The sequence below is a fragment of the Mobula hypostoma genome, chromosome 1 (assembly GCF_963921235.1).
Source record: "Mobula hypostoma chromosome 1, sMobHyp1.1, whole genome shotgun sequence".
In the NCBI taxonomy this organism is placed as follows: domain Eukaryota; kingdom Metazoa; phylum Chordata; class Chondrichthyes; order Myliobatiformes; family Myliobatidae; genus Mobula; species Mobula hypostoma.
In genome coordinates, this window is record NC_086097.1 from 44,327,233 (window position 1) to 44,354,209 (window position 26,977).

At 42.3% G+C, this 26,977-nt stretch overlaps 1 protein-coding gene across 1 annotated transcript in view; it reads left to right on the forward strand.

Annotated features, from left to right (window-relative positions):
• Positions 1 to 3,219: 3,219 nt before the first annotated feature.
• The window catches only part of LOC134346133 (brain-enriched guanylate kinase-associated protein-like), a 28,617-nt gene continuing 4,859 nt past the window's right edge, over positions 3,220 to 26,977 (forward strand). Inside the window, exons 1-4 of the mRNA XM_063047764.1 lie at positions 3,220 to 3,243; positions 18,033 to 18,176; positions 22,156 to 22,222; positions 23,370 to 23,477. Of these exons, the coding sequence (XP_062903834.1) occupies positions 3,230 to 3,243; positions 18,033 to 18,176; positions 22,156 to 22,222; positions 23,370 to 23,477 (333 nt within the window). The 5' untranslated portion in view covers positions 3,220 to 3,229. The remainder of the gene's footprint in view (positions 3,244 to 18,032; positions 18,177 to 22,155; positions 22,223 to 23,369; positions 23,478 to 26,977) is intronic.

The following is a 26,977-nucleotide window of genomic DNA, read 5'->3' on the forward strand; positions in this document are numbered from 1 at the left end:
TAGCTTTTTAATTAAACTGTGAAGAGTTCAGATCAACCCCACAGATTTCCTGTCACAAGTGATGAGAACACACAAAGTAGACTATGATGATCTATAATTCCAAATTTAAACATTGACAAATATCATATTCTTTCAGGTTCAACATGAGCTCTACCAGAATATCATGACCTTTTTAATCAATTTCATGTGAAATATCTGCATTGATTTCCCAGTGTCCTCAAAAATCGGTCAGATTTTTAATGCATCAGCCATATGTGCTAATTATGTTAAGTAATTTGCTTTTCACATTGATGTGTTTTTTTTCAGAGTTTTGCATTTGGCCTGAGTGGAATTGCGTCAAATAAAGGCCACAAATTAAAATAACATTTTAAAATCTCTTTTATTTCATCCCCTAGAATACTAAGTCAATGCAGCTCATGGACATCAAATTATTCAGCTACCAAACTTCAATATGTGATTATACAAAAGCTGAATTGATTCTGGTAGTATGCCTTAAAACAAGAATCGATTCCAGTGATGACCAATCAGATGTTATTGTCTTAAAATGCTCAGTAACTGGAACAGTCTCATAAGGGCAGAATTACCCTGCACTTGTTCAGACAAACGAAAGACAACAGAGTGGAAGTAGTCGGATATTGATTGTGTTGCTTCCTGCTAGTTTCTGTTCTCTCACGGGGGAGGCAAAACAGTTATCGCTGCAAATTTGTGCTCCCCCACAGAAAGAGGCTAATACTTAAAGCATGACGTTCATGTGCTGTTGACACTGCCTGATTAAAATGCTTCTATTTTTAGTTAAGTGCAGTTTACAGAAGGAAAAAGCTAAGAACAGAAGAAGATAAAAATGCTCAAGACCAACAGTTTAGCCGAATCAGACTTGAGTGTCATCAATCAGTGTTCTTGTGAGAGCAGTGGACAGCTGATATTCTCCTCAGTTCCTGACCAATGCACAGTCAGAGTTTAGGGTCTTAAAAAGCCTAAAATATTTTGAGTTCTAAAACCCAAAGGTACAGAACTGCTTTCAGCCAGTATATTTTCAATTAAGTGCAGCAGATTCAAAAGATCCCTAGTCAGATGTACCATGTGGGAAAACCCCCTCTCGATACAGACGTAGACAGCACTAAGAGTGAAGGCACCGAAGAAAGGATCTGCACAGATGACACAGTTCAGCAGGACAACCACGCTTATGTGAACAAGGAAAATTCTAGAAGAACTAGGCCACTGATTCCCATGCCAGTGATGTCAACTCCAAGTAAAAGTTTCTTGAAGTGCAGATCGCCATCCTTATCCAGAGATATTAATATGGTAAGTTTAAAATTTTGGTTTTAATTTAAATTTCAGTATCTTGCATTGCTCTATTAAGTATTGCTGTGCTGATAATGTCTTGAAACAGATCCAGTGAGCCTGGCAGTTTTAATGTCTAACAGTTATTTCTATAGGCACAAATACTTGTTTCAAGGTAATAGGCCAATTTTAGTATCTAAGTTCAAGTTCTTTGGCATCCATAGCACCACAACTTTGTTGAAGAACTGATGGGATTGTAACCATAATTGCAACTTCCCCTACTCAGTCCCTTAGGAACAAGCAACATGCTGGGTCTGATTAATGAGGCCTGACCAAGCTGGTAAACAGCATGCAGTACCAGAGCTAAAATTGACCAAAGGCACAAAATGGACATTGATAGGATGGCTAACAGGCAAAGAACAAATACTTATTACCCAATCCTTCCCACTTAGCTTACTACTGCCTAGATATTGGATGAATTCCAATGAAAGTAAATATGTTAGTTTGAAATTATCATTAAATATGTTGTATTTAAAGACAGAGAATTTTACATGCCGAAGGGTTCAGCCCAAAGCGTTGACTGTACTTCTTTCCATAGATGCTGCCTGGCCTGCTGAGTTCCTCCAGTATTTTGCGTGTTGCTTGGATTTCCAGCATCTGCAGATTTTCTCTTGTTTTGGGAATTTTACCATGTCCCAGTTGCATCCCATGATAGCTCAATTTTCCTGCTTTCCTACCAATTCAAAATAACATTTTCAATTTTATTTGCACCCTGCTGTATTTGGAAGTATAAATTTCTAGTGACACATGATCAATGGCCCTAGGCTTACTTTGCAAATTAATATTGCTTTATTTGATTCTATTGCTGCTGTAGAATCAGTAAGTAAACTGTGTTGCTGTAAACTTTTTAACTTGTATGCATACATAAAGCTGTTGACTGGAATTGGTTTGTTATTGCCATATGCAGCGATCAGTTTGTCTTGCACACTATTCATTCAAACCAAATCATTATACAGTGCATTGAGACAGAACAAAGTAAAATGATAACCAAATGCGGAATAAAGTGTTATAGTTACAGACAAAGGGCAATGCAAGTAAATAGTAAGTGCAAGATGATAGTGAGATAGACTGTGAAATTAAGACTCGTTATTGTACTAGGGAACCATTCAGCAGTCTTATAACAGCAGTCCTTGAGCTAGTAGTATGTGGTTTTGGGCTTTTGTATCTTTTGCCTGCTAGAAGAGGGGAGAAGGTAGAATGTCTGAGATGGGTGGGGTCTTTTCTGAGGCAGCAAGAAGTCCACAGAGGGGAGACTGGTCCCCATGATGTGCTGAACTGCGTTCACAAGTCTCTACAGTTTCTTGCAGTCACACGCACAGCAGCTGTCTTGTCAAGCCGTTATGTATCCAGACAGAAGGCTTTCTGTGGTGCATCAATACAAATAGGTAAGATTCAAAGAGGACGTGTTGAATTCCTTTAGCTTCCTGAGGAAGTAGAGGCTCTGGTGAGCTTTTTTGGCCATGACATCGACGTGGTTGGAGCAGGACAGGCTATTGGTGACATTAGAAATAGGCATGTGCACCACCCTTCTCTCCCCACTTCTGAAGTCATTGACGAGCATTTTCGTTGACATTGAGGGAAAGTTTGTTGTTATGACTCTTGGCTTTCTGTCTCCTTCCTGAACTCTGGCTCATCATTATTTGAGATGCAACTCACTACGGTGGGATCATCTACGAACTAGCAGACGGAGCTGGAGCAGAATCTGGTCTTGCAGTCAGGGAGTAGAGTAGGGGATTGAGGACACAACCTCGTGGAGTGCCAGTGTACTGTGGATGGATTTATTAAGATTTTGGAAATACATTTTTAAAACTACCTTTACAAATAGTGTAACATATTAAGATTTTTAACATTTATTAAATTAATTTTCATTCAGGTCACAGCTGACAAAATGGAAAAAATAAGGTATGTTAAGGTCCTGATAATGTTAATATTATTTACATCAAAGCAGAGAAAATCAATTATGATATAAGATGCCAATTTATTTCAAGTGTAGTTTTAGTATTTAAGAAATCTGATGTAAACAAGTAAAATTTAAAGTTTGGGGTTTCTTTCATGGCTATCTAAAGAATGTAGTCACATACTTTCATTTTCCAGCTACAAATGAAGTTACTAATTTAGGATACCATAAGTACCCATGGCCACATGATACTGTGAAAATTACACTTAATTCTAGGTTTAAAAATATTTCCTGGAAACACCTAATATGGAGAATATTCCTTCTGTGATAATATCAATAGGAACTGGTATTAAACAATTCTTTAGCGAACATGAGCACAGTGCTCCTGAATTTAAAAAAAAAGCAATGGACTATATTATATCAGCAATTTCTTAAACATGGTATAAAGACTTCATAATTGAACTTAATATGAGTATGCCTAATGGATGATGTAGAGAAAGTAAATAACTTAGTTAGAAATATTATTTAAGTTCAACTAAATTGTAGCACCAAATCTATTCAATCCAAATAGAAGATCTAAGTTTTTCAAATTATATAATTGCTCTGGCAATTATATAATCATTTTACTCAATTTTTATGTTTTAAGATCCCTATAATACAAATGCATCGAGGCTCAGAAGATAATAAAATACCAGAAGCTTCTTTAAAAACTGTCTTTCATCACAAGTTGTTATTATCTGTACATTACAAAATTTGTGCAATCCCTATTTTGGAATTCTGCATTTTGGGAAGAACCTAAAACAGTACAGCACAGGACCAAGATGTTGACCATTCCTCAATGGACCTAGGTTAGGAAATTCACTTTGCATGTAATTAATGGAAGCTCACACGTTATTGTCTCTGCACAAACAACGACGTAACTATCTTGACCCCAGGAGATCGACTTAAACATGAATTCTACTGTTCCCTCCATACCAATACTCACTTGGACAACTTGTCCAATTTTTATCACCAGAATAGCGGATTTGTGGATCTCCATTGGCCAGACAATCGATCCTTCCTTTTCCCAGCCCCTGGCGTGGGGGTTCTTCCTCGTGACGTTGATTTTCCGGAGTTATTGCTGATAGCGCAATCAAAGTCTCCACTTTTATATTCATTTCTTATCAATTCAAATGTAGCATTCCAGTGTCGTTGGCTGTAGGTCATGTGACTGACCTTTATTACCTTTTCATTAGCTCTACTTCAAGCCACATCCATTTATTGCCCTACGTCCCAGCAAGTGGCTCTTCATTCTCAATCAGCAATGAGCTCTCAACCAGCAGTCACTCCAGGCAGACACCTGCCCCAACATTCATAAACCTGCATGTTATCTCCAACCAAAGAACATCTCTCAAATAACTTCTTATTTGGAAATGATCCCTAGTTCCACAGATTACCTGAAGAATCATTGTGTCGCAATTTCTCGCACGAAATGGAGGGCATAAAACAGTTCCATAAAATGCAGCCTCCATCTCCGAGCACATGGCAGGAACAAAGATAATTGATCTGTTTGGTTCCACTGCCCTTGAGTTCAGCGTTTTCTTCCATATTTCAAATCCACCATGGCCAACAAAATCCATCATCAGAGATGCCCTCCGCCCAGTCCATGCTCTCTTCTTGCTGCTGCCATCAGGTAGGAGATACAAGGTCTTCATGACCCACACTACTAGGTTCAAGAACAGTTATTACCCCACAGGCATCAGGCTCTTGAACAAAAGGGGATAACTAAACTCACTTGCCCCGTCATTGAGATGTTTCCCACAACCAATGATTTCACTTTAAGGACTCCTTACCTTTATTTCATGTTCTTGTTATTTATTGCTATTTATTTTTAATTACATTTGCACAGTTTGTTGTCGTCTGCACTCTGGTTGATTCTGTTGTAGTTACTATTCTATAGATGTGCTGAGTATGCCCATAGGAAAATAAATCTCAAATTTGTATATGGTAACATATCTGTACTTTGATAATAAAATTTACTTTGAACTTTAAATATATGACTAAACTAATCCCTTCTGCCTGCTCAATGTCCATGTCCCTGCATTCTCTGAACATTCATGTATCTAATTAAAAAGCCTTTTAAATGCCACTATCATAATTGCCTCTACTACCAACCCTGGCAGTACATTTCGGATATCACCCACTCTCTGTGCTTAAACAAAACTTTCTTTGCATATCTCCTTTGAACTTAACCTCTCTCACCTTAAATGCATATTCTCTGGTATTAGACATTTCTATCCTGGGAAAACTATGCCAGCTATCTACTCTATCTATGCTCTCATAATTGTATAAACTTCTATTAGATCTCCCCTTAGCCTCTGCCACTCAAGAGAAAATCCAAGTTTGGCCAACCTCTGCTTATTGCATGTGCCCTGTTATCAAGTCAGTACTCAAGACAACATTCTATTTTATTATAAAACATATATATGTTCTTGGTCTTCTGCTGCGGTAGCCCACCCCTTCAAGGTTTGACGTGTTGTGTGTTCAGAGATGCTCTTCTGCACACCACTGTTGTAACGTGTGGTTATTTGAGTTACTGTCACCTTCCAGTCAGCTTGAGCCAGTCTGGCTATTCTCCTCTGACCTCTCTGATTAACAAGGTGCTTTCACACACAGAACTGCCACCCACTGAATGTTCTTTGTTTCCTCACACTACTCTCTGAAACTGTAGACTGTTATGCGTGAAAATATCAGGAACTGCAGTTTCTGAGATACTCAAACCACCTTGTCTGGCACCAACAATCATTTGATTGTGAAAGTCAGTTCCACCCCATTCTAATGTTTGGTCTGAACAACAACTGAAACTCTTGACCATGGCAGCATGCTTTTATGCATTGAGTTGCTGCCACATGATTGGCTGATTAACTAATTGCATTAACACACTCAGTGGCTGCTTTATGAGGTACACGTGTACACCTGTTTGTTAATGCAAATGTTCAATAATTGTCCTGTGATTAAACTAGGTGGGTTGCTGGGCAGCACAGCTTGTTGGGCCAGAATGGCCTGTTCTGTGCTGTATCTCTAAATAAAATTTAAGAAAAACATTTGTACATTGCTTTCAATAATATTAATTCAGGCTTTATTAATGAACCATCAGTTAGTTATTATTTTTAATGCACATGAAGACACTTGTTATAGGGCAACCTTACTTATGAATTTCTGAATAATTCATCTTAATTCTGTTACGAGAATACACATAAAATTAAGATGTTTGCTGGCCTGGGCTAGCATCAGTGGCATCAGCAGTTGGTCTGCCACCTGCCCTCAGGGGAAGGAGAGATAAGGAACAATGGAGCAGCGTCTGGAGATGTGTAATGAAGGGATGTGGGAGGAAGAGCTGTCTGGAGCGGCTCCCCCCTTTGAACCCTGAACTGTTTGAAGTGATGGACAGGCGATACCCCAGCAGGGGGATAAAAAGGGACAGGTTCGCTAAGACAGACACACACGCCACCCGAGGTAACGAGACCCTGGAAGCGGTGCGCTTCTCACGAGTGGGTGAGAAGTCCCAGACAACGACAAGGGTGGAAAGGTACGATCAGCGGGAACCCGGTGTGTGTCCGCCCTTGCCTGGGTGCCGGGTTCACTGCAGAGGATCGACCGCATCTGGAGGAGGGGTCACAGTCGGTGACCTCAGGTGACATCACCAAGGACCCGCCCAAATGCTGTTTGTGAGCCATCCCGCTGGTCTGTGAGTGAAGCTGTGCTGAATGATGAGTTGTTCCTATTCTATGTCTCTCTTCCCCACCTTGTCCATCGCCATGACAACGATTACTGCGAACTGAACTACAAACTGGACTGAACTTTGAGTCATTTTGAAATTGGTCATTTACCCCTAGACAACGATAGAGCTTGATTGATGCGGTTATCTTAATTCTGTGCACATGTGCGTTTATCATCGCTGAACTGTTGCATTTATTATCCTTTCGATTAATGTGTTGCTTGTTTCTTTAATAAAACTTTCTTAGTTCTAGTACTCCAGACTCCAACTGAGTGATCCATTTCTGCTGGTTTGGCAACCCAGTTACGGGGTACGTAACATAAGTGGGGTTCTCGTCCGCGATTTTGAACGCTAAATTTGGGACGGAGTAAATTGATTGGGTTAAAATTCCCGAAAGAAAGAAAAGACAAACAGCAGAAATGGAGGTTGAGGAATTTATAAAGGCGCCGACCTTGGAGGCATTAGAGGATGCCAGGAAATCGGAATTGATAGCTGTGGCCAAACGGGTGAATCTTGCTAAGGTGAAGTCGACAATGAGGAGAGAGGAGATACACAGAGCTATTGTAGAGCACTATGTATCTAAAGGTGTGTTTCCCCAAGGTGAGCTGGGGGAGGTGTCTATTGAAAAACCTGCTGGAGACGCGGTACAGGTACAGCTTGAAAAACTGAGACTCGAGCACGAGTTCCGGGTACGGCAGTTAGAAAGGCGGGAGAGAGAGAAAGAGGTAGAAAGGCAAGAGAGAGAAAGACAGTTGGAGAGAGAAGAGAGAGAGAGGGACAGACAGTTGGAGAGAGAGGAGAAACAGAGGGAAAGGGAATTTGAGCTGGAGAAGTTAAAGATAAGGGCCGAGCAGGGGCTCGTGCCGAACCAAGGTGGAGGGTTCCGGGCGACCCAGGAGGTTAGGCTGGTCCCCCCATTTGACGATACCGATGTGGATCGGTACTTTCTCCACTTCGAAAAAGTAGCTATAAGTCAGGACTGGCCGAGGGATAAGTGGGTTGTCTTACTTCAGAGTGTACTGAAAGGGAAGGCCCAACAAGCTTACTCCGCCTTATCCGCGGAAGATGCCCAGAAGTATGAGGTGGTGAAGGAGGCCATCCTCAGGATTTATGAGTTGGTCCCGGAGGCATACCGGCAGAGGTTCCGGAATGCGAGGAAGCGGTGGGACCGCACGTATTTGGAGTTTGCTCGCGAGATGCAAACATATTGTGAGCGTTGGTGCGCCTCGAAAGGGGTAGAGGGGGATTATGACAGACTGCTGCAGCTGATTCTGATTGAGCAGTTTAAAGGTTGTGTCCCTGAGGGTATGAGACCCTACCTCGATGAGAAAGAGGCAGCCACGTTAGCCGCAACTGCTAAGTTAGCGGATGAGTATGCGTTGACGCATAAAATGAAGGTTGCCCCGAGTAAAGGCTACCAGAAGGGTAGTCAGGACGGCGGGGAGAGTCCGCCGGAAAAGTCAGAAAGTAAGCCGGGGACTAGTGAAAAGGATAAGGTAGACCGGGAGCAGTCTGGTAGGAAGTCTCCTGGGGTCGTCTGTTATAATTGTGGGAAAGTCGGACACTTTGCGTCCAGGTGCTTTGCCCCAAGGAAGGAGACGGGGAAAGGAAAAGCGGAAATTTTGAATGGCTGTATTGAGCTGTTAAGCGAACCGCTAGGGAAGGACAGGTCTGAAAAAGTCCAGGAAGGGCGCGAGAGGTTTATCTCGGCCGGACTGGTGTCAGTGAAGGAGAGGTTAAAACCAGTTCCAGTGCGGATCTGGAGAGACACGGGAGCGTGTCAGTCACTAATACTGAAGAGTGTATTAGAGTTTAGCTCAGAGACCCAGACTGGGGAGGTAGAGGTCAAAGGTGTTGGGGAAGGGACAGAGTCAGTCCCTTTGCACCAGATACATTTACAGAGCAACCTGGTCTCTGGACTAGTCACGATCGGGGTGAGGTCCGAATTACCGATGAAAGACGTGGAAGTCTTGCTCGGTAATGACATCGCCGGAGGGATCGTGTTCCCAGTCGTGAGATTGACGGGTCAGCCTGCCAGCATGGAGGCCCCGCCCGCGATGGTGAATTTGGCTGAAACATTTCTGCCAACCTTGTATGAGACAGGGTGTAGTGAGATAAGAGGTAGTGAGGGAGCTGGGACGGACGTAGCAGTAGCCAGGAAAGAATTTGTGCAGACGCAGGAGCGAGACGAGGGGCTGATGGTTTTTGCCGAGACCGCTCTCTCTGACACAGCCTTGACAAGCTATTGTGCGGATGAGGAAGTGCTAAGGAAGAAAGGGAAATCAAGTACAGCATCCGCAGATGAGGAGTGGGGGGTGGTGCAAAAGAGTTACGGGGATGAGGTTTTTAACATGGCCCACGAGGTACCCCCCGGTGGACATTTTGCGGTGCTGGGGGAAACAGTTGGTGGAATCATGAAAGAGATTTACCGGCTGCCCAGGGGGAAGAATGTTATTGATCATGACCGACGCGAACTGAGACGGTCACCGGCTTTTGATATGCTAACAAACCTAGTCGGTGTTAGCGTGGAAATCAATGAAGCTAGGGGCCCCCTGCTAAGAGAAAAAAACCATTTTGAAAAGATTAGGATGGGATCGGTCAGATGGGAGAAGGCTATTGCTTTGGCCAGGTCTACTGATAAGGTCTCTCCCTTAATCCCCGAAGGAGTAATTAAACGACTCGCACCCATGTGTTTGATTATCCCGAGGAAATGCAAAGAACTGGGACGTTGGGTTATGTCTGTTACAATAGGGCAGCCAAGTAAACAACACCCATATTTTTTGAGTAATTCAGTGACTAAAGGGCTGATGAACACAGAGGTGTGTATTGGCAATTTAACACGGCTGTCTGAAGCCAGCTTGATAGTGAACCTTGGAAAAAATGAATTCGGCCACACGAATGTCACTTACCTGGGAATTGTGGTGACACAGGGGCAGCTGGCAGTGATGCAAGCTACAGTGCAGGCTATCGCTGACCTCCCAACCCCGACAGACAAGAGGGCCCTCAGAAGGCTTTTGGAGATGGTGGGGTACTGCAGGAAGTTTTGCAATAACTCTGCGGTCAATACCCGTCCCCCTCCTACTAAGCCCTTGCGAGGGAAAATTGAGTCGGAATGGGACGACCCTTGTTGTTGTGGTCCGGGACAAAACCAAATGAGAGGTTACATTGGTCGCAATTCATCAGTGTTTTTGGCCACTATGAAGTTTGCTGAGTTGGAGCCTGGTCTAAGGGATTATTAATAACACGTGTAAAAGGAACAGAAAATGTGATGACTGTCTGTCAAGGTGTTGACAGCTTCAAATTCTCTGTATTAGCTAAATAACTGTTAAAGATGTATATTGTGTATGTATCAGATAATGTAGTCATGTTTGTAATTTTTACCTCCCGGTAAAAATCCTTAAAGGGGGGAAGTGTTACGAGAATACACATAAAATTAAGATGTTTGCTGGCCTGGGCTAGCATCAGTGGCATCAGCAGTTGGTCTGCCACCTGCCCTCAGGGGAAGGAGAGATAAGGAACAATGGAGCAGCGTCTGGAGATGTGTAATGAAGGGATGTGGGAGGAAGAGCTGTCTGGAGCGGCTCCCCCCTTTGAACCCTGAACTGTTTGAAGTGATGGACAGGCGATACCCCAGCAGGGGGATAAAAAGGGACAGGTTCGCTAAGACAGACACACACGCCACCCGAGGTAACGAGACCCTGGAAGCGGTGCGCTTCTCACGAGTGGGTGAGAAGTCCCAGACAACGACAAGGGTGGAAAGGTACGATCAGCGGGAACCCGGTGTGTGTCCGCCCTTGCCTGGGTGCCGGGTTCACTGCAGAGGATCGACCGCATCTGGAGGAGGGGTCACAGTCGGTGACCTCAGGTGACATCACCAAGGACCCGCCCAAATGCTGTTTGTGAGCCATCTCGCTGGTCTGTGAGTGAAGCTGTGCTGAATGATGAGTTGTTCCTATTCTATGTCTCTCTTCCCCACCTTGTCCATCGCCATGACAACGATTACTGCGAACTGAACTACAAACTGGACTGAACTTTGAGTCATTTTGAAATTGGTCATTTACCCCTAGACAACGATAGAGCTTGATTGATGCGGTTATCTTAATTCTGTGCACATGTGCGTTTATCATCGCTGAACTGTTGCATTTATTATCCTTTCGATTAATGTGTTGCTTGTTTCTTTAATAAAACTTTCTTAGTTCTAGTACTCCAGACTCCAACTGAGTGATCCATTTCTGCTGGTTTGGCAACCCAGTTACGGGGTACGTAACAATTCACACCAAACTCTTTGAAGACTGCTGTCATGTACAATTTTATGGAATTGTTTCTCTCAACATTTTCCCTCAAACTGAACTCCTTGACTATCCAGAAAAGCAATCTTGCATTTTGTGATACCAATAGAATTTAACTCTCTTGGTGGTAATAGAGAGAGAGAGGGGGGGAGAGGATTGTCGAAAGATTAGGGGGATAAATCGTGTGAATCTGTAGCAGGAGTGACAAGGAAATTTCTGTGCCAAAACTGACAAAGAAAATATTTATGTCATCACACTATTTAAAAATAAAAATCTAAAAAATACTGGATTAAAAATTCCAGATATGTTTGGGAATGATGAGAATATTATTTGTGGCACTGATTTCTGGGCTGTGCTTTGTAACTGCATTGCAGGCAGAGTTGATGAGATGCAATGCCATTTTCAATATCAATACAACTAGATTTGTATACATTTGTGAAATGACTGCACATTTCCAACTGTAGCTCTGACGTCAAAGGCTTCAGGCAGAAACTTTGAGATGTTACGTACCCCATAACTGGGTTGCCAAACCAGCAGAAATGGATCACTCAGTTGGAGTCTGGGTTACTAGAACTAAGAAAGTTTTATTAAAGAAACAAGCAACACAGTACTCTAATCAAAAGGATAATGAATGCAACAGTTCAGCAATGATAAACATACATGTACGCAGAATTCAGATAACAGGATCAATCAAGCTCTATCGTTGTCTAGGGGTAAATGACCAGTTTCAAAGTGACGCAAAGTTCAGTTCAATTTAGTTCAGTTCAGTTCGCAGTAATCGCTGCCGTGGCGATGGACAGTGGGGGGGAGGAGAGAGAGAGCAAAACGAATGAATATTCAAGGCTTCCAGACAGACCTTCGCAGTCAGCTTTCGGGCGAGTCCTTTGTGATGTCATCTGAGGTCACCGACCGTGACCCCTCCGTTTCCAGATACGATCTTTTCCCTGCGGTGAACCTGGCACCCAGGCAAGGGTGGACACACACCAGGTTCCCGCCGATCGTGCCTTTCCACCCTGTGCGTCTATGGCCCGATACTTCCCACCGACTTGTGAGAGACGCACCGCTTCCAGGGTCTTGTTACCTCGGGTGTCGTGTGTGTGCCCTGCCTTAGCGAACCTGTCCCTTTTTATCCCCCTGCTGGGGTATCGCCTGTCCATCACTTCAAACAGTTCAGGGTTCAAAGGGGGAGCCGATCTTGACAGCTCTCCTTCCCCTTCCTTAACATCTCCAATTGCTGCTCCATTGTTTTCCTTATCTTTCTCTCTCCTGAAGACAGGTGGCAGACCAACTGCTGATTCCACTGGTGCCAGCACAGGACAGCTACATCTTAATCTATGTGTATTCTTGTCACAGAGAGCAAAGCCAAATTTTTACTCTGTTTTGGGTACTATACAATTTGTAGAGTGTGAAGAAACAATTTTGAGGAAATAGTGAGAAATATCTTCAAGTTGGCCATTGCAAATCAGGAGGATTACAAACAGCAGGCTCTTAAGCTTTTTCTCCCAATTCAATGAAATATTGAAATACATAGGTAGTTTGGAAAATTGGCCAATGATAAGGGCTGGTGACATTCAATGAAAAATGATTTAAGCCAATGTCTGGGAGACAGTCGTCAGCTGCTCTGGGGCATTCCTAGTTCTATTCCTCATGCGTCCAGTTTGCTTCTGCTGTTGCTGGAATTTAAAAACAACCTTAACCTGCACTTATTCCTGATCTACATCTGGCCCTTCATGTTAGGCCAGCAGACTCCTAGTCTCTGCAAAAATCTGACCCTCAGCTAGCTCTAACAGAGCCAAGGAGGTGCCTCTGCATTGTGAGGGTCCCCATTCCATCAATCAGGTGCGCATTCCAAGGGGAAAGGGGACAGCCTCTGGGCCGTTAAGGGTATTGTTAGTATGAATGGCAGGTTGCGTTCCCATATCACGGATCATCCAGGGGAGTGGGGCTTCCAGGGATGAGGAGATGCATCTCAATCCAAAGGAGCAAGGTAGCAAGCATGGACAGCTTGTGCTGTATGAGCACTGCCCACAGGGAGTGTTCAGCTCCATCAGCTCCAACCCGCAATTCAGCCAGGACCAACGGGTTTGTTGTTAATCGTCCTAACTGAACCAATTCGTGCACATTTAACAAAACAGTTGGGAGGGTCCTAAATCTCATAGACGGAGATGAGGCAGCTGGGTGAAGATTCCCTGGATGTTGACACAGCACTGGGCTAACTGCTGTAATTTGGTGGTAGTGTAGTTAAGGATGGTGGTCTCAGTGGTAATGGGGCAGCTGCTGCCGCTTGATTTTGTTCATCAGCATTTCAGCGTTCCTCTCTAACTTTTACGTGCCTCAATTACGTACATTACTATCATCCCCATCTGAATCATGATCATACCAGATATCCACACTCACCTCTCTTTTTTTCTTTATATATCTGAAAAACTTTTGGTATACTTTTTTTTATATTATTTGCTACCTTACCTTCCTATTTCATCCCTTCTCTCCTTTTGGCTTTTTTTGTTGCCTTCAGTTGGTTTTTAAAAGCTTCTCAATCCTCTAACTTTGCACTAATTTTTGCAAAATTATGCCATCTCTTTAACTTTTATGCTGTCTTTTACTTCCCTTGCCAGCCAGAATATTTCTTCAACTTTGGCATGCATCTATCCTGCACCTTCCCAAAAACTCTAATGATTGGTATTCTGCAATCATCCTTGCTAGTGTCCCCTTCCAAACAACTTTGCCCATCTTTTCTCTCATGCCTCTGTAATTCCCTTTACTCCACTGTTATTCTGATACTTCTCTCTCTCAATCTATCACTAGCTCCTAAGGGTGCCTTTACCTTAAGCTCCCTAATCAAATCTAGTTCATTGCACAATACCCAATCTAGAATTTCCTTTCCACTAGTAGGCTCAGCCACAAGCTGCTCTAAAAAGCCAACTTCATAGACATTCTATAAATTCTATCTCTTGGGATCCAGTGCCAACCTGATCTTCCCAATCTATTTGCATATTGAAATCCCCCTTAACTTTCGTAACATTGCCTTTTTTGCATGCCTTTTTTATCACTCCTAACATTTATAGCCCACATCCTGGCTACTGTTCACAGGTCTGTATATATCTCCCATCAGGGTCTTTTTACCTTGCAGTTTTTTTAACTCCACCCACAAGGATTCTATATCTTCCTATCCTATGTCAACTCTTTCGAAGGATTTGATTTCATTTTTTTTTACCAACAGAGACACCCCATCCCCTCTATCTACCTGCCTGTCCTTTCAACACAATGCATACAGTATCTTTGAATGTTATGATCTTCTTTCAGTCATGTCAATGATGCTCACAACATCATACCTGTGCTACAAGATCATCTATCTTATTCTGTATACAACCTGGATTCAAATATAACACCTTCAGTCCTGTATTCACCACCCTTTTCAATTTTGTCCCCATGCTACACTTCAGCAAGTTCCCACTGACTGCAATTTTGTCCTATCATCTGCCTGTCCTTCCTCACAGTCTCGCTGCACACTGCATTGACTTGTATACCAACTGCACTATTCGCTGCCCTATCACTCCATTTCCACTCCCCTGTCAAATTAGTTTAAACCCTCCCCAAAAGCTCCAGCATGCAAGGGTATTGGTCCCACTCGGGTTCAGGTGTAACCCATCCTATTTGTACAGTTCATACCTTCCCCAGAAGAGATCCCAATGATGAATATTTGGCGAACACAGCTATTAAAATATATTAGAAAAGAAGTGGGGGGAAGTTGTTTGTTCTCCAGAAATGGCATAATAGATTAGATTTATATTTTATTGTATATTAAAATTGTTCTGAATCAGACATCAAGACATTTCTAAATATTGAATCCAAACTATACTATGAATGTCAGGTTCACATGCCAGTGTCTGGAGTGGACTCTAATGATCACTTAACTTGATTTATTAAGGATAAAATATAATTAGCAATGGGGCTGCCTACAGCAAAAAAGAAGTTTGTGAATTAAATCTAAATGACTATCTTGAATGGGTCATATTGCATATTCTAGCTAGGAACTGTGAACAGTGAAAGAGTATTTCTGAGAGTAATCAGTTTATAAAGCAGTACTCGTACCAACTAACACATGGTCAGAGCCTGCCCAGTTGCAAGATTTCCTAATGCCAAGATTCCCAAGCGTAATTTACCCTATCAATAATTCAGCTGCCAATCACAGTTGGATAGAATTAGGCCTGATTTTGTCAGATATGTTGATCAATCATATAAACAGTTCAAGTAAATTGAACAGAATCAAAGTCAGCAACCAAATCAGTCTGCAAGTGTTTTGTTCATGCTCTTTAATTTATACCTTGTTCTTATGGCTCTGTGGTGCATGCAGATCCTTGTGTTAGCCAAGTTTGCAGACCCTAGTCAGTTTAACTTCAAACAACCATAGTCCAGTGCAGACTATTGTATGTCCCCGAACTGAGATATAATTTAAGTTGTTAACAGTCATCAAAGACTTCCAAGGAGTAGTTAACAGGGACCCACAAAACATTCACTCCTCTAGCCTTACCACATAGTTGAATGAAGTAACCTTTTTAAAGAGGTGATTCACTTTTTTTCACTAGTATAAAATTGGTCATTTCATCATATTCAACACATTCTGACTTGGAGAATACTTTCACTGATACTTTACCATATTATACAGTATTTGCTTACTATGTCATAGAGGGAGATAATTCAGCACATCAGATCCATACTGGCTCCCACTACTCCCAGTTTAATTTGAAGATCAAGCATATTAACAAACGAAGTACAAACTTGGTGAAGCTACAACACAAGACAAAATACGTTTTAACCTTCACCTGAGTTCAAGCAACTCAAGCAGATAGTTCAGCATCATATTTTCTAACACTTGAGAATGGCTAATAAATGTTGACCTTCTTGTTTATAAATATTTAAAAACAAATACTGATTTGTTGTAAATGAGCACATATAACATATCAGAAGCATTATGTAGATCTGTTTGTGTAATCTTACCATTTAGCATCATATTGATGACAAGACCTACCAGCTTCTGTTAGGAAGTTAAAGAAGCCCCTAAATGTTTATGATATTCACTGTTGCTGCAATCATATAATAGCAGTAACCTCTCTAGAGATTACTTTCATATCTCTGATGTTGAAAGAAGAAATGAGAGTAATTCTCAAGAGAGCACAACCTACTCAAAACAGTGCATGTTGCATTCAAACAACAATTAGGGGATGTAAGAAATTTCACTACAAGAGAGAAGCGCAAACGCACCTAACTGCTGAAAGAATTTATAAAAAATAGTTCAGTTCCTTTTGTGTAACTGGTAGATGACTAAAGATTGTTTTCAAGATTGGCAAAAATCTGTGCTAAAATGTGTAGGAAAATCTAATTCAGGAGATTGACAATTTATCATTACAATTTAACTAAAACATTGCTTTAATTTGCAAATATTTCTGTATTATTACAAACTATAAATATTAGTGATCCAGAATCCATGGAAATCTTGTGCACTAATGGGAAATTTCCAGAAAACATACTGTACACGCCAGGTGCAGACTTTGTGCCGTGTCTCCCACGTCCCTTAGAAAGGCACTGTCACTGCAATCATGTAATATCAGTAATCTCTCACAGATCTTTCATTTATCTTGTACCTTCTGTAGCCTCAGAGCACCACAAAGTGTTTTCTCTGCAGCAAACCCTTTCTGAAGGGAATCAAGGCACAGCATGATCTGACTGCTGATGTTAACTTGCACCATTTTACTTGGTATTATGCAAAAATTGACCATGCTCAATCTCTCTTCCAAATGAGAAACAATCCCTAAACCATGTTGTTAAAGTTTAGAATAAGAGACACGACTGAAATTTGATGTTGAGAATCAGCACCACACTAGTATTAGTGGCAAACACCATTTCACCTAAACAAGACACCAATCTCTCAATATAGAATTAAATTCCTCAAGATATTCTTGAACTGGGAACATTCTGTATGGATGAGAAATCTTCACGAGATTTTAATTGATATTACATGTGAAATGACATTGTTTGTATTGACAATGTTACCATTTGATAATGCAAAAGAATACAAATGCTTACTACTGCACAGGCAACTAATAATTATTACAAGAAAATTGTGCATGTAAAGGCAAACTGCTATATGACATGCTAACAGCAGACTCTTTCAAGTGGTAGACAATTGTACCTAATTTTCAAAGCTAATCTATTCCTTGACTTGAAAGAAATTTCTAAATTTTTATGATTTAATTTCTTTGAAGGTCATTCTGATTGTAGATTGACATCTGATTCAGCAGATAACAGAATTAAAATGCTCTAACATATAGTACTTACCGCTGCAGTAGAGGATTACATCAGCAGATTCAAAAATACAGGAATTGTGGAAGGATTCAGCAGATCAGGCACCACTTGTGAAAAGATTTCAGCCTAATGAACTTTCATCAGATCTACACCCTAAGTACACATTATATTGGAGCAAATAAATCTTCAATATCCTCCTTGATCCTGATGCAAATCACGTGTTCCATTACCTCCTAAGCTTCAAAATATAGTTTAGTGTGTAAATATTAACTGAGATTGAAATCTACTGTCAATAATACAGTAGAAAACATGATGGTAACGATGATACGTTCTCATTCTTGGATTTAATTTTGTGGGGCAGTTTATTCCTGTGTGCTAATAAAAGTCGAACTCTGATATGGAAGAGAAACATGAAACACAATAATAAGATAAATTATTCTTTCAGTTCTTCACAAAAACAAAACGAGCAGCTTCAGGAACATCGACTGGAGCAGCAGGAGTCCAATTCTGACACAACTTGCTCATACCTGGAGAAAGAATTGCAGTGTGCACAGGAGGAGCTGAAAAAGCTGGCAGGAAAATTACGCAGGTTCATCTTCAGAGATCAAAATTATCTATTTCTGTAAAACTCATTCGATTTGTCATTGTTATATCTGTGTGTGTGTGTATATGTGTATACATAAATTATATATATATAAAATATGTGTGTAGATACATATAAATATATGTATGTATGTATATGTGTGTGTGTGTGTGTGTGTGTGTGTGTGTATTTGTGTGTGTGTATATATATAAAAAACACACAAATGTGGTAGAATGGATGCGTAAGTTAGCAGTTGACACGAAGATCAGTGGCATTGTGGTTTGCATAGAAGATTGCCGAAGGATACAGCAGGTTATAGATCAGTGTCAGATATGCATGCTTGTTTTGATTAGTTGAGTCATTGAGTTCAAGAACAAGGAAATATATAAGCTAAGATTTATAAAACTCTAGTTAGGCCACATTTAGAGTACAGTAAATCCAGTTAATTGGTCCATTGGTTACGTGCAACAGCTGCTTATTTGGGACAACTTTTAAAGAACAAAAACTAACTGAGAAAATAGCCAGGATTCCCTTTGTTTATTTGGGACACTACGCCGCTTAGCTGGGACAGGACACTTTTACTGAACGGTGTCTAACCAGTGTCAGTCACATGAACTTGTGTGGCCGTTAGAACACTACGCTGTGCTTAGAGCAGACAGTTTTTAAATAGTGTCAGTAGCGTGTGTTTGTGTTCAAAGAGCAGTGATTTTTGTCATTGATAGTTGGTGAGAAATATGCAGTAAGACAATTGAGAACTATGTTGTCGACTGCAGTTTCAAGCATTCAGGCTTGGCGATGTCAGGAACGGCAAGAGGTGAAAATGAAACAATTTCATTACTTCAACAAGTTAGAAACTATGAAGACTTCGAAGGTATCGACAATCATCTTGAATGTTACAATGAAAATGAAGATTTGGAGGATGCAATCGTCCAAAGCATTCTTTGATGGCAGTCCATTATCTGCACTACCTCCTTGTCCTAATTTTGTTCATTTATAGTCAATCAAAGGGACACAGCAGTATCGACAATGAATAACCTGTGTGGGAGAATTTTTTGAAAGGAAAAGCTGTTGCACCAGGACAGTTCCACTCCTTTAACCTTGGAAATCCAGGTGCAGTGGTACAAGTAGTCTTCAGAAAGTGGAGTGCTGCTTGGTTGCAGTGGATGACCATCACTTCCGTGCCTTATCATGCCTTTTGCGCTCCGTGAGGCATTTCAGAACCGCCTCCTTGGCCATTGGATCTCACTGCTGATCTGCCTATTCGCCCGGTCTGCTGCAGACTACATCATCGGGGTATGAGGCCCACTGGCTACCCTCACCTGGTTTAGCTTGCCTGTCCAAGTGGTTTACCAGGATGTGACTGCTGTTGCAGCAAACAGCCACTTCCAGCCACAGGTGAGAGCTGACTGTCCAGTGGAGACCAAAGGTGAGTGAGCTGCCCCAGAATGGACATGACAAGCCCCTTCATCAGAGCTGCTACTCTGCCCTGGACACAGCAATGCACATGGGATGAATTTCTCCATCGATAACAATTAAAACTATTAGGAACTAATACACAGTTTTATAATACTGTAGTAGCATTGGTAGTGTTCTAATTTGTCCTGTATTTCATTTAAATACATAATTTGTTACTCAGTTAAATGATAGTTTGGGTTTTTTTAATACATTTTTGACTATTTCCGTGTAACTTTGGTTAATTGAGGCAACCACTTAATTGGGTCAAAATATATTGATCCCAATGTGTCCCAATTAACCAGAATCCACTGTATTGCATTCAATTCTTCAGAAGTCTGAAGAAGATGGCGCCAGTGAACAACGGCGACGTCCTTCAGACAGTTCACGAAACTACTTCTTTTAGTTCTTTCTTCAAATATATTTATACTACTAAGCTAAGTGCAATTGGAACCTCTGATTTACATTTTGATGGGGTGTTTTCGGATCAATTGAACAATGTGGCACTCCGCTGTCTCCACGTGTTCCCAGAGGTTTGGAGCGAAGTGTGCAGCCTGGTGGCCAAGACGGGGCGCAAGCCCATGGTCAACTCAACTTTTCGCCAATCTCACTGATAAAAGCGTCAAGCAAGATTGAAATCAATGAGGATGAAAATGGAAGGTGAGTGGGTGTTCAGCGCTGTCTGCCTGCATGTGACTGATCTATCTATCTATCTCCCTCCCCGTCCCCCCCCTCACTCCCCCCCCGACCCCCTCCCCTCCGCAGGAGGATGGTTTTTTTTAAAGCGTGTTTTACCAGACATTCAGCCATTCTTGCCTGGCACCTGGTGTCAGGATTAACCCAGTCACGTTATGAACGTTCCTGACTTGATCCTTATATTTTTTTTATGAGGCCGAGTGGCTAGCTCGACACTCAACCCGGCACGGATGGAAAGCGTGCTCGGGTGTGGCCCGACCTGGATTCGAACTCGGGAACCTTCACTCCGGAGTCCAGCGCTGATCTCACTGCGCCACCAGCTGGCAGGAAGGTGCCTGCATTTGATCAGTCTCTCTTTCTCTCTCTCTCTCCCCCTCTCACTCGCTGCTGCCAGAGGATGGTGTCAGAGTCTTGGGTCTTGGGCAAAGTTTAATTGACATGGTTGGTGGATTGGACTCTGTGGTTCATGTTATGTATTTCTGATTTCTGGTTATTCCTTTTTTTAATTACTATTTTGTGTGATTTTCATCAGGGCAGGCTGGCTCTGTGGCTTGCAGTCAATGAATGAACAGCTAAATTGAAATGAACCGAACTAAACTGAACATTCCTAGACTGTTTCAAGGACTCAACAGTTTGATGTTTTATATTCTGTGTGTTTCTCACTCTTTTTTTTCCCTATTTGCGCAATTTGTTCTTTTTTTTGCGTGTTGGGTGTTTGATGTTTTCCTTGGACGGGTTCCATGGTGTTTCTTTGTTTCGTGGCTGTCTGTGGAAAGAATCTCAGGGTTGTATACTGCATATATACTTCGATACTAAATGTATTTTCAACTTTGAATTCTGACCACCTCACAATGAAAGTATGTGGAAGTTTTGGAGAGGGTGCGGAGACGTTTTACCAGGATGATTTGGAAGATTTGCTATGAGAGGTCCCTGGACAAGCAGGGGCTGTTTTCTCTGGAGCAGTGGAGGCTAAAGGGAGGTTTCTTTGAGAAATTTGCAAAAATATGTGAGGCATAGATAGAAAGCTAGTATCTATTTTTCCAGGATTGAAATGCCCCGTATTAGATGGCATGTGCTTAAAGTGTGAGTGGAAAGTACAAAGGAGATTGTGAAGCGAGATTGTTTTAAAAACAGTGCGGTGGGGACCTGGAACACACGGTCAGGAATGACGGTAGAGGAAGACATCACAGAGACATTTAAGAGACTCTTAGATAGGCACATTAATATTCAGAGAAGGGGAAATAGGGTCAATGTGTGGGGAACAGGCATTAGATTTAATAGGAGTCATTGGTTTAATTTGGCACTGTGGCAAAAATGGCTAATCTATTCAAATGAACTTGATGGCCATTATGAATTTCAAGTCAGTCATATGCTAATACTATACAGTGCTCTCTCTTCTCAGTTATAGTTGAGTGCAGATATACCCCTTCTCAAACATATTCACACACCACACCAACTCCAAATTAGGAATAAAAATTACCTTTCATGGACCACTGACTCCAAAGTGAAATACAATACGAACATTTCCAATGGCTGGACTACCTCAGTGTGATTTCCCCCCCAGCTCTCCATCTCTTGTTCAGTAGTGAGGAAAATGTTCATTTGGCAGGTTTTCCATTTCAGACTTGGATCTGATGTGGTATTCAGACTACTGTAACACAGTAACTGATACAAAGCAACATCATTTCCACTATATTTAAAGTAGGAGTCTAAATCTATCCTCATTTGACGCATGACCCTGGGAAAGATCATTATATTTTAAAGTATTCAAAAGAGAAAGAATAATGTTAAACATTCCATGAAAATTGTTCAATGGTCTAATGTTTGTTTATTTTAGGACACAAAACAATCAGACAGCACTGCAAAAAGTTAACCAGGACCTTGAGAATAAACTGCACAGGATGGTAAGTGAAAACACAGCTAGTTATAATAACATTAAATTTTGGGACATTTGTTAAAAATTGGGTACAATTATCTCTATCTAGGCAAAGGATAAGACTAGTGAAAAACTCTTGGGGCAAGAATTCTAACAATTTCCTCTGTGTGCCTCGATCTTCACTGTTGTCACCTATGCCCCCTATCATCAAGCTAACTTTGGATCCAAATTTGCTTAATTGCCTTGAGAAAGGGTTCAATGAAGAACCAGAGAATCTGATTAACTATATTGAAGAATGGCATTGGAAAGCTATGCAATGTTATTGTTATTACTGCATTGAAGTTGATTAGTTCTTGATTAGTAAGGGTGTCAAAAGTTACAGGAAGAAGGTAGGAGAATTGGATTGAGAAGAATAATAATTTACCCATGATGGAATGACCTAATTCTGCTCTTATGTCTATGGTTTAACATTATAATAAAATTAAAATAAATTATATTTTTTCCTTCAAGTGGAGGCAAGCATCAGATGTCTCATAAATGCAAGATGGTAAAATATAAGTTGGGGGAAAGCTTGCCACAGGTTTAAATTCCATCTTGTTCAACCCCCTAAGAACATTCATCAATTTAGAGTATTATTAGTTAACAAAGAACAGTTATAGGGTTTTGTTAACTTTATTTACAGACTGTTTATAGGGAAGACCCAAGGAAAGAAAAAGGCAAGAATTAAAAGCTGCCTTTGGTGCAGGAGTACATTCTTCTCTGATGGCTAAGGGCAAATTAATACTTTTGTTTTCAAGAGGAAAGAAGCTTCTTAACGTTTTCTCAAAACAATGGATAAGCTGAAATATTATTTTACTGTCACAATACAGAAAGCAAAATATTATTTCTTGCTTGCTTTATTTAAACTGGTACATATGTCAACTGAATGTAATTCAATTTGCGGCACTGTTATATTAAATTCAATTTTTTATATAATAAATGGAACCTATTCTGGATAATACTTAGATAAATTGATTTGAAAGTTAATGTCTTGACAAGTCTTGAGATTCCATCATAATGAAAGCAATGAATAATACACAAGATATCATTTAATTTGGTACAAAAATTCTGAGTACAAAATGGCAAACTAATTTCCTTTTATGCAGCAATTGATTCTGTCCATTTTATATACACAGGTACAACTGCATGAAAAGGAAAAGAGGAACCTCAAACATGAAGTAAAGATTTTAAGCAGCCACCTAATGGAAGCCAAGATGACCATAGAACAACTAACAAGGAAGAATGTAAGTTCAGATGAACAAACACTTCATTAAGATTTCACTCTCACTAAAGCGATGCAACATTGATTTTAATTATCATCTGGAATGCATATTTTATCCAAGAATATCACGTCTTGCGGCCTCAATGTTTACTTCTTTCTATCAGTGCTCCATATCAAACACTTTCAGGTCAATTCTCACCCTTTAATTTAAACATTGTTTAGAACTTTATTGATTTTAGAATCACAGCATAACTGAGCACCAACTATTTAGTCAATCCTTTGAATTGCAACGCATAGAAGGTTACAAGTCTGGTGCTGGTAAATGAGATTAGTATAGATGGGTTGGCATGGGCAGAGTGGGCTGAAGGGCCTGTTTCTGGGCATTATAACTCTGTCCTTAATTTCATAAGAACCCCATGCCTCTTGTCCACTGTTACCTCCCCACCAATCACTCCCCCTCTAACAGCATGTTTCTTTGCAGATGTAACTTCTACCTGTTTACACCTTCCCTTCACCATTCAGGGAACAAATTTTTTTTTTTTAATTTCAAAATATACTTTATTCAAAAATAAATATATACAATAAACCATTCAATAACTTTTCATCCTTTACATACGTTTCCATTATACACAGTACATATCCGTATTTATAGCCACCCACGTGGCACTCCAGTAGTTCAGCTTACCATATCATTTCATTGTTGAGGGGTATACTCCCCGCCCTCCGACCCCTCCCACTCCCACGGGTGGAGAAACCTATACTGTGGTCCTTCCCCACCGGGCCCTTGCGGTGGCTGCACCAAGTTTCAGTGCGTCCCTCAGCACGTACTCCTGCAGTCGAGAATGTGCCAGTCGGCAGCATTCTCCCACGGACATCTCCATGTGCTGGTGGATCATCAAGTTTCGGGCCGACCAAAGAGCGTCTTTCACCGAGTTGATGATCTGCCAGCAGCACCGGACGTTGGTCTCCGTGTGTGTCCCCGGGAACAGCCCGTAGATCAGAGAGTCCTCTGTTACGCAGCTGCTGGGAATAAACCGTGACACTAGCCCGTCCATCCTCCTCCACACCCTCTTTGCGAACTGGCAGTGTGCAAAGAGGTGGGTCACAGACTCCTCCTCACTGCAGTCCTCCCGTGGGCAGTGGGGTGCGGAGACGACGTTCCGGGCGTACAGGAGGGCTCTGACTGGGAGGGCCCCTCTCACCGCCAACCAGGCGAGGTCTTGGTGCCTGTTGGTTAGATCTGGTGATGAGGCATTTTGCCAGATGAACTGGACAGTCCGCTCAGGGAACCACCCCACTGTGTCCATCACGTCCTCCTCCTGCAGAGCCTGCAGGACACTACGTGCCGACCACTGCCTGATGGCCCTGTGGTCAAAGGCGTTCTCCTGGAAGAACTTTGCTATGTAGGACAGGTATGCCGGCAACGACCAGCTGACTGGGGCGTTGCGCGGGAGTGGGGCCAGACCCATCCTTCGTAGCCAGGGCGACAAGTAGAACCTGGGCACATAGTGGTACTTGGTGCCCACATACCTGGGCTCTACACACAACCTGATGCAGCCACATATGAAGCTGGCCATCAGGGTGAGGGCGACATTGGGGACGTTCTTGCCCCTGTTGTCCAGGGACTTGTGCATGGCAGTCCGTCTCACCCGCTCCATCTTGGATCCCCAGACAAATCTGAAGACAGCCCGGGTGATTTCCGAGCTGTAGGAGCGGGGGACGGGCCAGACCTGCGCCAAGTACAGCAGCCCTGAGAGCACCTCACACCTGATGACCAGGTTCTTGCCCGTTATCGACAGGGAGCGCCCTCCCCACAGTCCCAGTTTCTGTTTCACCCTGGCAGTCCGCTCCTGCCAGTTCTTGTTGCACGCCTCCGCCCCTCCGAACCAGATCCCCAACACCTTCACATGGTCAGACCTGATGGTGAAGGGGACGCTGGATCGGTCGGGCCAGTTGCCGAAGAGCATGGCTTCGCTCTTCGTGCGGTTGACCCTGGCCCCCGACGCTAGCTCGAACTGTTCGCAGGTGCCAATCAACCTGCGAACTGACCTCGGATCAGAGCAGAAGACGGTGACATCGTCCATGTACAGGGAGGTTTTCACTTGAGTCCCTCCACTGCCTGGCAGCGTCACCCCTCTTATGCCCTCATCCCTCCTGATGGCTTCCGCAAAGGGTTCTATGCAGCAGACAAACAAGACAGGGGAGAGGGGACAGCCCTGCCTGACTCCAGACCTGATGGGGAAGCTGTCTGTTTCCCACCCGTTAACCTGGATTGCACTACAGATGTCTGTGTAGAGCAGTCTGATCCAATTCCGGATTCCCTCCCCAAATCCCATTTTGGAGAGCACGTCCGCCATGTATGTGTGCGATATCCTGTCGAAGGCTTTCTCCTGGTCCAAGCTGACCAGGCAGGCGTCCACCCTCCTGTCCTGCACGTAGGCGATGGTGTCCCTCAGCAGCGCGAGGCTGTCTGAGATCTTCCTGCCTGGTACAGCACAGGACAAATTAAGTCTTCCTAAAAATTGTATTTGCAGCCTACAATATGATTGTGAAGTCAAAGTTGAGTGCATTGTCATATGCACTAGCACACATATGCATTGTATGATATCACAATCTCATCATGTCACATGTATGAAAAACCGGTTGGATCAAGCTTCATAGGCACATATCAGCAGATATACAACATTCACAATAAATTAACTCTGGAAAGATAAATTGCATATAAACAAAATGTTAATTAACTCATCTGCACTTGAGAAATCCAATACAGATTGGGTGACCACTTTGCAGTCTGTAAGGGCAATACTGAGCTTCCAGGCTGTCTGTCACCCCTCAAGTTCCACCCCCTTCCTTTTCATCACAAATGGAGTCTGTACCTTTCTGCTTCAACATGTTTTGATATAATTTTGGTTTGATTGCTTAACTTTAAAGTAATTACAGTATGAGCATCTTTGGTGTCCACCCACCTTGGATATTGCCGGAGTACTCTTCCTTCCTGCCCTCTCTGCAACAACTGGTCTTGTCACTGAAGGGTTGCTTTTGTCTTTCACTGCACTGATGCTGCCTAAGCCAGCATCCCCTGATTTTGCTGAGGCAGAGAAGAAGATTCTATGGTCCCCAACTCCCTCCAGGTCTGTAAGCTGTACTTTATTACAGAAGATGAGGCAACCTCTCAATTATTTTGGAAAGATGGCATGGAACTATGGTCTCTGTTGAGGTTGTGGCTGACTTTCTTTTTTAAACCTATAGGGATGGTTTTGGGGACAAAAAGGGGAGCTAGAGGTCAGATTAGAGTTTAGGGAATAGGGATATGGATAGGTAGAACTCAGGCCTCCGCTCCGCATTCAAAGTCCAGTGACATGGGCGAGTGACAGAATATCCGAAGTCCAGACCTCCAGTCCATGCTCGAAAGCCATGCAAGCAGGAGACATGAGGGCTGGCCAGTCGGCACAGTAGGAGTTCAAGCCTCGAGTTCGTCTGGAGCTAAAGATCCTATCATCATGGATGGTATAAGGAACCCAA